Source organism: Hylobates moloch, unplaced genomic scaffold (assembly GCF_009828535.3).
Source record: "Hylobates moloch isolate HMO894 unplaced genomic scaffold, HMol_V3 SCAFFOLD_17, whole genome shotgun sequence".
Taxonomy (NCBI): Eukaryota; Metazoa; Chordata; class Mammalia; order Primates; family Hylobatidae; genus Hylobates; species Hylobates moloch.
Window position 1 is genome coordinate 12,790,130 of NW_026652292.1, and position 15,702 is coordinate 12,805,831.

At 38.8% G+C, this 15,702-nt stretch overlaps 1 protein-coding gene across 1 annotated transcript in view; it reads right to left on the reverse strand.

Moving 5' to 3' along the window:
• Positions 1-15,702, reverse strand: part of DNAH5 (dynein axonemal heavy chain 5) — a 329,923-nt gene that overhangs the window by 199,332 nt on the left and 114,889 nt on the right. The window contains exons 14-18 of the mRNA XM_058430225.1: positions 13,016-13,101; positions 12,221-12,542; positions 11,178-11,384; positions 5,928-6,099; positions 2,257-2,402 (exon numbers count right to left, since the gene is read on the reverse strand). Of these exons, the coding sequence (XP_058286208.1) occupies positions 2,257-2,402; positions 5,928-6,099; positions 11,178-11,384; positions 12,221-12,542; positions 13,016-13,101 (933 nt within the window). The remainder of the gene's footprint in view (positions 1-2,256; positions 2,403-5,927; positions 6,100-11,177; positions 11,385-12,220; positions 12,543-13,015; positions 13,102-15,702) is intronic.

Here is a 15,702-nt window from a genome sequence, read left to right on the forward strand (position 1 = left end):
ACATCCTTATGAAAAGCAATTTAGCTACCAATATCAACAGCCATCCAATAAGGCCATACTCTCTGACACAATAATTTTATTTTGGGGGAGGGAATAACACTAAAGGAGAAAATACATGATACATGCATATATTCACTGCAGCTTCTTGATGAATTAGCAAAACTTTGGAAGCCATCTAAAGGTTCAGCAATAAGAAACTGGTAAGTAAATTACAGTGTATCAACTCAATAGGATATTCTGAAGGCACTATTAAAAGGCTGTTTATGAAAGCCATGTAACAACATGAAGAATATTTTGTGAGGAAATGTTAACTGGGAGAAAAAAGTACTATTCAAAACCTGATACATATGGAATAGAGATCACAACTTTATTAAAAAGCTTAAAATGCATTAGTATTATAATAATGATGGCGTAATTGATTAAAATGCTAGTTTCTTTCCATTTTTAAAATAGTCTAAAACTTTCTTTTAAATTTAAATTTAAAACAAGTGTATTTTTATAAAACAATCATCAGAAAAGGGGTAAGAGTAAAACCATGGAGGCAAGTGATTTCTTAGAGGAAGAAATCGTTTTTTAAATGATAGGGAAGAACAAGAGGATGGTTAGGTGTACCCACAGTTAGTGAATGTGAGGAGAAGGGACTAGAAATTTCTAACATGTAGACAGTAAGTTCTGAGTATAAAATGACTTCCTATAACCTGCCATATATGCAGAAAGGGGTGAACACAGCAGGCCTGAAACTGCTCTCCTTAGAAAGTCCTGCTTGGGAGGTGGTCCCTTGGCCGGCGTCTGGAAGCTTGGATTTTGGGAGATTCCCCCTGTTGCCCTGCTGATAAAGATAGTTTGCTGTGCCCAAACTGCCTGTGCAAACAATGTAGTTTATGCTGAACACCTGACTCCTTCTGGGAGTCTGGAATTCTGGTCCATGCTAAGCAGAGTGTGTGACCAGACCCAGTAAGAACCTTGGGCCCTGAGTCTCTAATAGGTTTCCCTGGGCAGAAACACTGCACAGAGGGAATGGTGAGCTCCGGGCGAGCCTCACAGGAGGGAGAGAGCATGAGAAAGCCTGGACAGGGACTCCCCACACACCACCTGTCTTTGTTCCTTATGATCCGGCTGCATCTCTTAACTACGTCAGGGCAGTGCAACTACGTGCTGAGTTCCGTGAGTCCTCCTAGTGAGGGTGGTCTTGGGGACTCCAACACACCTTATTAAAATCGTGATCAAGGAGTCCTTATCCTCAGGATGCCCACTGGGAATACTGGAAATGACGCTAACGTGACATGCCTGAAGGGGCACTTCATGGAGCACTGCTCCCAGGAGCTTACTCCTGGCACAGGAAAGAAAGTGTCCCATTTGCAAATGTGTTGGGAAAAATAATGAGCTATGAAAAGGTAAATGAAGGGCCAGGTGCAGTGGCTCATGCCTGTAATCTCAGCACTTTGGGAGGCCAAAGTGGGCAGGTTGCCTGAGCTCAGGAGTTCGAGACCAGCCTGGGCAACACGATGAAACCCCATCTCTAATAAAATACAAAAAATTAGGCAGGCATGGCAGCGTGTGCCTGTAGTCCCAGCTACTCAGGAAGCTGAGGCAGGAGAATTGCTTCAACCCGGGAGGCAGAGGTTGCAGTGAGCCGAGATCACGTCACTGCACTCCAGCCTGGGCAACAGAGCAAGACTCCGTCTCCAAAAAAAAAAAAAAAAAAAGGTTAAATGGAGATCTTCTGAGGGCCTTTATCTTAATATGTTAAAGTATAGTGGATCTGTAAGCACAGTCTTTACCCTAAGCAGTTTGCACTCACTCCCTGCCTCTCTCAGGATTCCCAGCAATGACTCCAGAATTGTGTGCTATAGAACACTAGTTTGGGAAACCCCCCTCAACAAAAATGTTTAAAGAAGAAATTTTGTCTAGAAGCTGTTCAAAACAATTGTTTTGTTAATTAACCCTAGCTTATGAGAAGCACTTCTGCAAGATAGCTCTATCCTTCATTAAAAAATGGAAAAATTCCAAGTGTGTTCTATGGCAATTTCTCTCCTACTGATCTGAAATGATGTGCTCCTCATAGCTAAGTGACTGCTTACTTAGATACATTTCTCTTCGTTGGCAAATTATTGTCAGAAGATTCCATGTTTGAATTACATCTATCACAGAGCACTCCAAGTAGAGAAAAAAATCTAACTTAAACTTCAAAAAAGTGACCTTTATAGGAAAATGAATCACCAGATCTTTAAACAAAAAAATCAAGGCTTTAATGACCTTTGTCATTTGGAGAAACTCTTCACAGGTTAGCGGCTCCTCCTGGGGAAGCTGACAAAGAAGCGTGCTGCTCATTTCTTCTAGAATGGCATCGATGCGGAACTCAATCAAATCATTGACCCTGTCAAGCAGCAACTCCAGGTCCTCTTTGGGAAAAAATAAAAGTAAATAAAAGAGATTAAGTAAAACATTTTGTTTTTTAAAAAAATCAACACTTGATTAAATGACAGTAGTAAAATCAGCTTTAAAGATTCTCACTTACGTATGTTCCCCAGATCCCCACTGATTCACACTTGGTTGTCGCTAATAAAATATCCAAATTGTTAACCTTCTAATACTAATACTCTGTAGGGAGAATGGAAAGTCTATCTTGGTAGCCCCCTCTAATTTGATTATGATAATTCTTATTATAAAGTTTTTATACATTTTATAAATGCCTCCTTAGGGAATTTTAGCCAATTTCCTTTTATTTTATTTCCTGGGACCATCGTTCCTTCTCTGTAACCAGTTTCTGAGCTCCTGCCTGCCTAACTCTCACTCATACTTAAAGATCTGGCTCAAATGCATTTCCCCGCAGAGGTCCTGGGTGAATCCATGTGCACTGGAGTGGTCCCTCCTCCTGTAAAACCACAGATGGAGCATCCTTCCACCTCCGCAGATTGTCTACCCATGTGTCTTATCTTCTTTAGAATTCATATTTTTTATCCTTACATCTTCAACATTTAACCCGGTGCCTATTCCACAAGAAGTATTCAACAAATTTTACTAAAGTGAAAGTTCCCTATTTTTTCTTTCACTGTAAATATCATAGGGTACATTTTTTTAGTTGTGCTGAAGTAATATTGAATGCTAAGTTCAATGGATGCAAAGGCCAACGCTGAAGCAAACTAACAACAACTGCACATCAAAAGTAGGAATGATTACTAATGGATCTCCATCTAAGGGTAATACATTTTTCAACAGATACCACACAGTAAAATTTCTCTTTTTCTAATACTTCTTTCTCCCGGGAAATAAAGCAGAAATTGAATACAGGAAAGTCAACGTTACATGCCAATGCTGTATCGGAGATGTAAACGCTTCCTTAAATAAATACCTTTATTTCCTAAAGAATAAAAGCCTAAAAGTTTTCTATTGTTTCTAAGCTAATTATTAAAGAGGCTACTCAAGATACCAAATAGTTCTACCTGGTAAATTGATTCAATACTAAAAGAGACCCAATACTTTCATTTAAGTTTGTGTGAGCAATAAAATTCTCTACTCTTTCTAACGGACTGCTTCTTCATCTTTAAGGACATCTGTGTTAAGCTGAAAAAAATAGTCCCCAAGGATGTCCACATCCTAATCTCCTGTGAACGTTACCTTACATGGCAAAAGGGATTTTGCAGATGTGATCAAGTCAAGGATTATGCAATGTGGATAGTGTCCCAGATTATCTATACTCTCTTAAATGCATCATGCAAATGACCACCTGTAAGTAGGACTGGCTTACTAATCCAATAAAAATCCAACTGCTCTTGAGATTTTACACAGTTTTCTCTCAAAGAAACTTCATCTTTGTTCTATTTTAGTTCCTTAAATTACAAAAAGAAAAACATAATAGAAAACAAGAACAAGAAGTTTCTCTAGAAACTAGTTCCTTGTCTCCAGCTAACATTCTAATAAAACATCCAAATTGTTAATACTCTAATACTAATGTTCTAAAGGAAGGATATTACTAAAGTCTATCTTGGTCGCCTGTTCTAATTTGATTATGATAACTCTTATTATGATGTTTTTATACATTTCATAAGTGCCTCCTTAGGAAATTTTATCCAATTTCCTCTTGTTTTATTTCCTGGGGAGGCGTATTTTGGAAGAAATATTAATTTAGAGCAAGGAAATTGGGTTCTAAACTCATTATTATTTCTTACATCTCTGTAACATTAAAAGCCATTTAGCATCTCTGGCTTGATATTCATTCATATTCAAAAACTCCATTATCATTTGTCTTTGAGTCCAGCTCCCAATCTATAAAGCCTAACAAAGGTGAGGTATGGGCTCAACCATAATTTCTCACTCTACTCCCCTCCAACCCAGTACTTCTCAAATATTCTTAAATATAAAGTACCTGGCTATTTAAATAGCTGGACCTTCTGAACCCTAAGTTTTTTGGAAAGTACAGTGAAAACCTAGTGATAAGACAAGCTCTTGACAATTTAGATTATAAATAGACTAGGTACTATGTTAACAGCCATAAATACCAGAACAAGAGAGAGACCTGAGGCGCGGAGTCGGGGGAGAGAGAGAAAGGATAAAAGGAGGCATCACGAGAGTGATCTAAAAGGGAAGCCCAGGAAGAGGTATCCAGAAATAAGGTAATGGGCTTGAGGTGTAGGAACGGGGTTACAGTGATAAAGAAATGAAGAAGGACTGAGTATATAAAATTATTGCAATTATGAATCTGCAAGTATATGAATGTCTACTACACACCCAGTTGAGAATAACACAAAAGAAGTATAAAAATTAAACAGCCTGGATTTAATTATTTCACATTGCATTCATAAATCGTAACACCATTTTGTACCCCATCAATTTTTCCCCAAGCAACTCCCTCTTCACAGAATCCATAAATCTATACAATTATAAATTATCAATTTACAATAAAAAAAGAAAAAAAAACTACACAGCCTGATATTCAGGCCCTTTGCAGTCTGTTTGAAGAGAAAGATGAAACTGTACTAAACCATTAGAAGACAACCAAAATATCAAGTCTCTGGTCCCAAATATAAATCCAACAGGAGGTCACAGGAGGAAGCGGTCACAGGAGGTAATCAGCATAGCCTTCTAGGGGCAAGACTTACCCTGGGCTATAAGAGTTGGGAGGATTGGGCCATGCAGAGGAGAGGGTGTAAGACACTGGCTAGGAGAGGACAATAGCAATGTCTAAGTCTTTCTGAGAAAAAAAAACCAAAAAACCATTACCATATTCCAGACTGTGCTACACTGTCTGCCACAGAGGATCTGTAAGGTGTTAATGTGTCCTCCTGGAAGGCAGCCAAGGAATTCTGGGAAATGCCACACGCAAAAGGTCACTTTTGGAGACCTACTAGACACTGGCATGTTAAAGGCTCTGAAAACTCCTCCAGCAAAGAAACCTGTCCAACTGCTCCTCTTGGATTTCCCAGACATATTTGAGCCCTTCTTTGCGACATACCTGTACACATTCCAGAAAAGTGCATTTTATGGAATATACTACCTGACATATATTTTAGACTATTATATCTCTTTTTAAGGAAAATTGTGTTCGTTTAAATTTTTCCCATTTATCCTGCTGTTCAGCACTGTACCCTATCCAAATCTCCACATCTTTCAAATCAAGCTCTCAAAATACACTAACCTATTTATATAAAAAGCTGAATAACTCTAAATATACTTTAAATCCTAATGTCCAAAAATACAAATAAATGAAAATACGTGGTTAATCTCGGGATAAAATTAAATAGTGAATATTTATAGTTTCCAGGAAATTACTGAATTCACATGCTTTGGAACAATTTCTTATGAAACAGCTTAAAAATAACACTCCCCATTTCATTATTTATATCTCTATATTGATAAGAAATTATACAACAGATGTTAGGAACTCAGCCTTTAGAATTCAGAAATACTAATTATTCAGGCAGACTTACTGATCTTTGCAAAAGTGTTTTCTAAATATGTCCCAATATTCAGTGATGTCCAGGTCAGTGCAGCCAAGCCAGGTTGGAGAGCTTCATCCACTTTGGCCAAGTGAGGGACAATCAATTGCTCAATGGCAGCAGGCATTTTTGACTTCACTCTCTGATATTCGGCTAGCATCATCTGCAATGAAATTGGGGTTAAGTAATCAACTAATATCTCACTTCTAATGTCTGTTAATAGCTCATATTTTATACAAAATGACTACTTTTATTTAGGGTCAAACTGTAGGGCTCTAATAGCCTGGCAGGTAGAGTAGCCAAAACAATAAAAAGAAAAGAAGACAAGGACGCTCTCCATAATTACAAATTCCTAATCCAAAAAAATACAACTGAAGATGAACAAGAATTTAAGACTAAGAGTGTCTCACCTCCTACACAGCCTAAAAAAGGAGAAAATCTAAGGCCAAGTAATTTTTCTAAACCATGCAGAAACATGGGAATGGCACCTTCACCTGCTCATCACCAGGCTTGTTTGTTCCTCTTTGTACACTGGTACGAGATGCGTGCTGTTCCTCTGGGGACCTCCTGCAGACTACACCCATCACCCAAAACATCTGGGTCGCCAGAGGTCTACCTCAGCCCTTTGCTAGGATTATAGGCCAAATCTTGTTGCCAAGACCCAAAGCACATCGGGAACCCGTATTGATCTCAGCTAGTGTCACGGCTTTGAATTTCACCCAGATGCCAGAAACAAACACATTTACATCTCCAGCCCAGATCTCACTCCTGAAAGTCTAGATTCATGAATGGCAGCAGCCTCCCAAAGTTTCCACATCAATATGTAACAGACATTTCAAACTTAATAAGTCCCAAACTGAAAGTTTATTCTTTTCCCAAAACCTCTCCCCGGCGCATCCTCCAACTCAGCTGATAGTGACTTTATCCTTCCAGTCCACAGGTCAAAACCCAGAGTCATCCTTGATTCCTCTTTCACTCTCACACACACAGGTAATCCATTAGGATATCTTGTTTGCTGTCTAAACTGTACCTAGACTTATTGGGAGGGTGAGTGGAAGCAGGGAGACAACGGTAGATCATCCCAATAATTTAGGTAGGAGCCAGTGATGGTAGTAACTGTAAATGTGGAAAGCAAGTCAGATCCTGCTTCCACTCACCCTCCCAATAAGTCTAGGTACAGTTTAGCAGCAAAAATGATCCTTTCAAAATGAGAATTCAGATCATGTTACTCTTCTGCTCACATGGTTATGCAGCTTCCCATTTAATTCAGGGCTACAAACCTTTATACAAAGGACTTGGATAGGTGCTTGTTCTAGAAAGATCCACCCGATTTTGTCCCATTACTTCTCTGATCTCATCTCCAACCACTCTTTCCCTCTCTTACCTGCACTTGCCTGACTGTCTTCCTTTCTGATCCTGAGCCTCAGGGCCTTTACACCTCCTTCAAATAAGTACTCAAATGATACTTTCTCAATTATACCTGTCCTGACTACCTGTTTAAGATTGTAAACCACCACCAAAACCACTCACACATTTTATCCCCTTTTTTTGTCCATAATAACTATCACTTTATTACAATAGACTATATTAATTTGCCTACTTACAGTGTTCATTTTCTGTCTTACCCAATTAGGCTATAAGTTCTACAAGGACAAGAATTTTGTCTGCTTTGTCCAGTGAGCCTGAACCAGTGCCTAGCACATAGGAGATAATAAATCAGTATCTATCTAATTAGTTGTTATCAGAAGGAGTTTTCATCTGAAATGGGGATTCTCATCTTTCATTGAAATGTACATAATGTCAAACTGTGTCAGTATTATTTACATAATGTCAAACTGTGTCAATATTTTGTTCATATGTAACCATGTCAATATTAATAATCATTAATTATAAGAAACTAACTTTAATGTGCCTCATAAATATAGTCGGTATTAAGACCATATATGTGCAGGTTGGTATTACCTTGATAATAGATTAATGTTTTCCAAACTGTTTTGCCTGGAGTACTAGGTCAAAGAGATTCTATAAGAAAAATGGCCCTTTGATAGATAAATTTTGAAAATGCTGCATACAGTATCTCCCCTCTTGGGGGGTCGCAGCTAATATTAATGATCCTTAGAAACCTGCTTAAGAAAGTAAGAAGCCTTGCAAGGCTTTGAAAATTTTGTTAAACCCAGTACTTCCCAAATGGACCTCATAATCCTTTCCTCATATAATGTTTTTCCACGATTTCTATAAGATTATTTCAATGTCCATAAAAGCCACTTTAGAAAAGTCTAAATTTTCTGGTTCTATTAGCAGCTATTTATATATTTCCTGAAACTTGTACCCACTGCTTGCCTTTTTTCAATGTCCACCAGTTATTCTATCTGGAAGCAGTTCTTAGAATCTGCTTCTAGCAGGCATTCTACTTCCCACCTTTAATCCCAGAAGGGATTACTCAACTGCTTTGACAAAACAGAAACCCAGGCTTAGAAGGTGAAGTCATTTACCCAAAGATAATGATTTGAATCCAGATTAAATTGGCTTCAGAATCTATATTTGTAACTATTAGCCTGTACTTGGTCTTCTCTTTCTACTTAAACTGTCTTCCAAGGAACAGATGAAGAAACAAATTCTCAGCTACTTTGGCATGTCTGCAGAAGCCTGAAAGCTCTGTCAAATATTCAGCACAATAACTCTGCAACACTTCAGATGGTCCCCTAAACCTCCCAATAGATCTGCTTTGACCAGCTACTCAGGTTGAGCAGGAACTTTTAACTCTCAACCTCCAAGATAATAAATATTAAAGAGATAATAATTTACTCCCTTGAATTGTCATTCAAAACATTCTTTGATCCTCCTCCCTTCATGGGGTGGGGACCACATCCCCTTTTTTTGAATCTGGGTAGGTTTACAGTCCAACAGAGTACAACAGAGATGATGCTATGAGACATCTGAGGCTATTATAAAGACCACGTGGCTTCTTTATTGTTCACTGTAGTGCTTGTTCTTGAAACCCTGAGCTGCCATATAAGAAATTCTCCTAGCCAGAGGCCTCCATACTGGAAGGCCATGTATAGAGATGTGCCTGTTCACAGTCCCACTGGAGTGTACCTTCCAGCTTTCCTCAGGACAGAAACAGAAACTAGAAGAGCCCTTCTTGGACCTTACAGATTGAACATCTGCCAGCTGAATACCAATAAACAACCTTTGTCAACAATACATGGAACAGAACAATCACCTATCCAAGCCCCACTCAAGTTCTTCACCCATAAAGCCATGATATAATGGTACGGTTATTGTAAACCCTGCAACATGCTTACAAGTGTTTATTGCCTGAAACAGACAACTAAAACAACAACTCTGCAAATACAATTAAATTATCAGTAATTTCATAATCTTATAATTATGATTTCTTAGTAAATATATGATTTTCTTTATGAATATGTAAATTGACTAAGTGAGTTTCCTAATGTGAAAGAGTGTAAAAGGGAATCCCAACATGCTGACTGGTATTTTATGAGTCTACATTTGAGGAATGTCTGTCCATTGCCAATACAACTTTTTAATATGACATGAAGTGGTAGGAACATGATGGACTAGAAGTCTGGGTTCCGGTCTTACTTCTGCCACTTTCTAGCTATGAGACCTTTGCTAAATCTTTTAACTTCTCCCAGCCACAGTTTCGTCATCTATGAAATAAAATAACAGTATTCTGTCCTACTTACCTAACATGGTGGTAGAAAAGATCAAATGAAATAATGAGCATGAAGATGGCTTTAAATGTAAAGTACAGTGCAAGTGCATGGACTTAGTATTGTCACGTGATTAACCACTCTGAAATTTTAACAACGGTTTCCATGTTGTCAGATTCCATGGCCGCATCTCTGATCTCACCTTTTTCATCCCCTGGGTAGCAGCATTTGTCACTGGTGACCAGTCCCTCTCAGTAGCCTTCTCATATCCTTGGCTTCCTTTTTTTGTTGTTTTTTGTTTGTTTGTTTTTTGAGACGGATCTCGCTGTCACCCAGGCTGGAGTGCAGTGGCACAATCTCAGCTCACAGCAACCTCAGCCTCCCAGTTCAAGAGATTCTCCTGCCTCGGCCTCCCAAGTAGCTGAGATTACAGGCACATGCCAACATGTTCAGCTAATTTTTATATTTTTAATAGAGACAGGGTTTCACCATGTTGGCCAGGCTGGTCTCAAACTCCTGACCTCAGGTGATCTGCCAGTCTCAGCCTCCCAAAGTGCTAGGATTACAGGCATGAGCCACTGCGCCCAGCCATCCTTGGTCTCCTTGACACTTGGTTTCTTCCCAGCTCAAAGGTCAATCCTCTGTTTTATTTGCACACCTGTCTTCTTCTTTCAGATCTGTTAATACCGGACCAACCCAATGCTTGGTCCAGTGGCCCTCCATTCTTCTCTGTCTGTATTCTCTCCCCTAAGAGATCTCATCCAGGACAATGACATTAAATAACAATGATATGCTGATAACTCTCAGAAGTATGCCTCCCACTTTGGCTTCTCTACTGAACTCCAGACTTACGTATCCAACTGCATGGACACCATTGCCACTTGGCTGTCTAAAAACTATCTTGTACTTAAATGGGAACTACTGATTCCCTCCTGCTGCTCCAGATACACTAGTTTCAGTTTTTGCCATCTCCATAAATTGAACTTACAGTCAGGGCCCCTGCATAGTATTGTGCAAGTTATAAAGAATGCAACCTACACAGCACTCTATGGCACCCCTGCTTTAATTCATGGAATTGCTCACACCAAAAGCACAGGTATTATTCCCGAGTTCTCTCATAACCTGACTGTTGACATAACTCTAAATTCTCCAAACAACTCTGCTGCCATCCTAGTTCAAGCTCTCATCTTCATCCTGGGCCAGTGCAACACTTCACAAACGGGCTTCCCACTGACACCCTTATCCCCCTTAACATCCATTTTCACCCAGTAGTAAGAATAACTTTTATTACAAAAAGAGATCGTGCCTTTTTCAGTGGCTCGAAATCCTCCAATGGTTTCCTGGTACACTCAGAATAAAACCCAAGCTTCTCATCTTGGCCTGTAAGACCTGTAACGGCCTGGCCCCAGCCAACTCTGCAGCCGCACCCCATGGCGCTGTCCCCTCGGTCACTCCATTCATCCTGGCCACTTTCTGCTCCTTGAATATGACACATCACCATATTTTTTTATAATACATTCCAGAGCTAGCCAGGAATGGGGGGAAAAAAATAAAAGTAGTATACCTTCATGTTACTGAAGTTCCCTTTGTATCTATCTCGTTTCTGGAAGAGGGAAGCTGCCAGTGGAGAGACTTCCAGACCCATCTGGGCCATACACTCTGTTTCTCTAAGTAAGATTAATATCTGAGGGTCAAAGTTTACAAACAATTCCCCTGTGCCTGGAGCCTTCACCAATAACGAAGCCTCAAGACCTACATGAATTTCTTCAATCTGTGGAAAGAAAACAACATCACTACTATTAGAAAGTTCAATTCGTACAGAGTATCTAGCTCAGGTGTCTCTGGGAATAAGGATCATTAAATGTTCTTCCATGGATTTAGCTTCCTAAATTAAGGGCAATAAGATCACTCACTCTTCTCCTAAATCCAGTCTCATAAAATAGCTTTCAAGTTGTTGGTGGTGATGTTGGGCAGTCAATTCAATAAAACCTTTCAATGACTCTCACACTGATAAATAAGTGGACGCTGCAACAGTGGTGACATCTCAAAAGCCATTTAGCTACCTGACACCTTCATGCCTACTCTATTATCCTTCCTAATAAAAGTTTCGTAAGACCTCCTAAACTCAGTTTTTACTTATCTAGAAAAACAATGAACCCAGCTATGGAGACATCGCATCCCGACAGCCTACAAAGAAATACATGTATTGGTAGGATGTGCTATGATTAACCAGTTGTACAACAAAAGAAAATTTGAGACTTTGTTTAACAGATGTACTAGTGTTTACTGACACATTTAGGATCTGACTGAATTTTTAAAAGAAAGATATCCTAATAGATTGGGCATAGGAACCAATAAACAAGATCTTCTCACTTTGGAGTTTGTAAATTAAATAAAAATGGGGTCTGTTACCTGGCTTGCAGTTTTTTTTCAAATCTAATACTTATTTTTCTTTGTGGACATATTGTACTCTGAACGCTTAGATTCAACCCATCTGCCTTACAAAATACCTACAAATCCAGCTTTCTACAGAAATAACACTGTCAAATGCTAGAAAGGGGCTTCCATGATTCCAACAATGGGAAGAGTATAAATTTAGGGACTCACTTGCCGAAGCCACGCCCTGTGGAAGAGGACCTCAAACTCCAGGAGGACCTTGGCCATCCTGTTGTAACTGCGAATTATAGGTTTGGCTTCTGCCGTGCTTAGCACAGCTGGCTGCTGCTGGAAAAGCTGCATGGGCTGCTGAATCCTATGGAAGAGCTGGCGGGCCCACAAAATCTTTCCAGCGATGGGAGGCTGGTTTCGAGCCAGAGGAGGATCGTATTTCTGCTTTGTATACAGCTTTGAAATCATATCAATGTCAGCCCCATAGTTCTCAAGGATAAGTCGATATTTGTCATCAATACCAAGATCAGGTATATTCAATCTGATTTTTTTAAAAAGTTAAATGCTTGAATTAATGGAATAAAATAAATAAAATACACAAAAATATCTAGTAATCTCATTTAATATTTATTTTTAAAAATGCTAATGGAAAATAATGAGATATTTATGTGGAATATTAAAAGAATAAAAATAAAACTCATCCATAAAATGTAGGCAAAATTATTAACTTGGGAAGACTTTTTTCAAATTATCTATACATTAGGAAATATTATTATAGGCAGTCACAAGGTACTTCAAAGCTAAGAGTATTCTCTATTTGTAGAAATAAAATAAATCCTGAATCCTTAAAAGGATTAATCCTCTGAAAAACTTAAAAACTATGACCTTGTGACCCAAATTGCCAAGAGAGGTTTTCCTTTATATCAGAATATGAAATAATAATAATAGGAATAACAACAATAAAAGCTAAACTATCCCAATTTTAGAAAATAGACAATTTCTTGAAACTTTTACCTTTCAAATTTCTTCAGCATTCTTAGAGCTTGATTTGTGTTTTGAATCTTTTCAAATGTAACATCCATGAACTTCTGCAACTCGTTCTAAAATAGAATAAAATCTGATGATGAACAATAGAATTGGGAATTTACTGTTTAGCAACAAGATAAAAGAGCTTTCCATTCTGTGCAAACACATATAACATGGAACAAAATGTAACCGAAAATTGAATGAGCTTAAAAGAAAAATAAATGCCCAGAAGCCAGAAACAAAGAGAGACTTGAAAGCCAGGTCAGCCATGGGAGTTGGCGCCACGTCAGGTTCCACGGGTACTGGGCCAGACACAGAGCCTTGGGGGTGGCACTGGGGCCTTATCACAATATGGGGAGAAGGGCTATGGGGTCCTAGCATTCTCAACAGAGCCTGTGGAAAGCAGGGATCCTTGAAGTGCTGCCCATTACATGCAAAGGGAATTGATTCACAAGTTGGGAAAGCTGCAAAGAGGCTTGATATCTGCCCAAACCCTTGAATAGGTGGAAAAAAAGTCACCCTACAATAGGGTTCCCATACTTTCTCATCACAACTACTCACTTCTACCACTGGAATGCCAAAGCACCCATAGACAGTGCACAAACAAATGGGCAGGGCACTGTTTGGCTCTTAGACATAGTTTGCTGACCCCTGCCCTAGAGGAACTGAAATCCTCCATCGGTGCCACAGCTAGATAAGGGGTCCAGGTTTAAACTACACATGAAATGAAAGGGACATAACCCAAGACATTAACATAAAAGCTAGTCTGGGAAGGTAAAACAACTAGGACCACAGCAGAATTCAGGAAAAGCCACTCTACAGAAACACTTTCAAAGCCCAGGGCCAAAAGATTCCTACAGGAAAAATAAATACATACATAACTTCTAAAGAAGCTCAAAAAGTTTTTGAAAACCCCATGAGAAAATCATCCTTGAGAGAGAAGGAGCAGAATGCACAAACAGAATTAGTAACCAAGTACTAGAAATGATAGAGCAGTCTAAAGGAGACTATGAAATAACTATATTTAAAATGATTAAAGAGTAAAGAAGAAACAGAAATCATAAAAAGAACAGAACAGAATAAAATAAGAGCACTCAGATTTTTAAAAATAAAATTTAGACATATAAAGGGGAACCTAATTACAATTCAAAATACAATAGATGCAAATTATAAACACCTGAAAAGAAAACTGATGAACTACAAGACAGTTTTCAGATAAAAACACCCAAAGTAGAGCAGAGAAATAAAGAAATGGAAAAACATCAAAAAAAATGTTAACAAACATGGAAGATAGAAAAAGAAGATGTAACATACGTCTATTGGAAATCTTGGAAGAAGAACCTAAGGTATTTAAAATGATAAAGGCTGAGAATTTTCCACAATTAAAAAAAGACTTAGTCCTCAAATGGAGGAAACACATCAAATTCCGAACAAGAGAAATATGTTTTAATCACACCTAAAACTCACATAAAGATGCCAAAGGTAAAGAGAAAAACAACATTAAAAGAAAAATAATATTAATATTAATATTAAAAGATAAAAATATTAAAATCACAAAAGGGAGAAATCAAATTATCTATAAATAACTATTTGATCGCAAATACCTCGTGGAGAACAATAGCTGACAAAAATCGATAAAAAAAGATCTTCTAAGGGCTGAAGGAAAATAACACCCAAACTAAAATCACATATAAAACGAGAATAATATTCAAAATTGAGGGCAACTTTATAGGCATTTGAGTGTAAAGACTGGAAGAGTTTACCATTAACAGACGCTTGTTAAAATTAAACTAAAGGATATACTTCTTTAAGAACAATAATGAACCCGAAAAGAGGGAGAGATACAATTAGATTACTAACGAGATGCAAGAATAAGCAAAGCAATCTGTAAACATGTTTCTAAATTTAAATAACTATTCGTAATAACAAGTTTGAAAAGTTTAGCAGCAAAGGTAAAACTAAAATTCAAGACAACCATAGCATGAATGAGAGGTAGGCTGATAAAACAAACTTTTTAAAGTCAGGTATATATGCTAAAACCACTAAAAATATAAATACATTAAAAATATAAATAGAAGAGGAATAAAGAGAATAACAAAACTTAATCAACAAAATATAAAAAGGAAAAAGTCAAAGAAAAAAGTTCACCTCACTGAAAATTCAAAATAGATTGTAGAAGTAGAGGGTGGGGAGCCAAGATGGCCGAATAGGAACAGCTCCGGTCTCCAGCTCCCAGCCCGAGCGACACAGAAGACTGGTGATTTCTGCATTTCTGCTTGAGGTACCGGTTTCATCTCACTAGGGAGTGCCAAACAGTGGGTGCAGGACAGTCGGTGAAGCGCGCTGTGCGCGAGCCGAAGCAGGGCGAGGCACTGCCTCACTCGGGAAGCGCAAGGGGTCAGGGAGTTCCCTTTCCTAGTCAAAGAAAGGGGAAACAGACGGCACCTGGAAAATCGGGTCAGTCCCACCCTCATACTGCGCTTTCCCAATGGGCCTGGAAAACGGCACACTAGGAGATTGTATCCCGCACCTGGCTCGGAGGGTCCTATGCCCACAGAGTCTCGCTGATTGCTAGCACAGCAGTCTGAGATCAAGCTGCAAGGCAGCAGCGAGGCTGGGGGAGGGGCGCCCGCCATTACCCAGGCTTGCTTAGGTAAACAAAGCAGCCAGGAAGC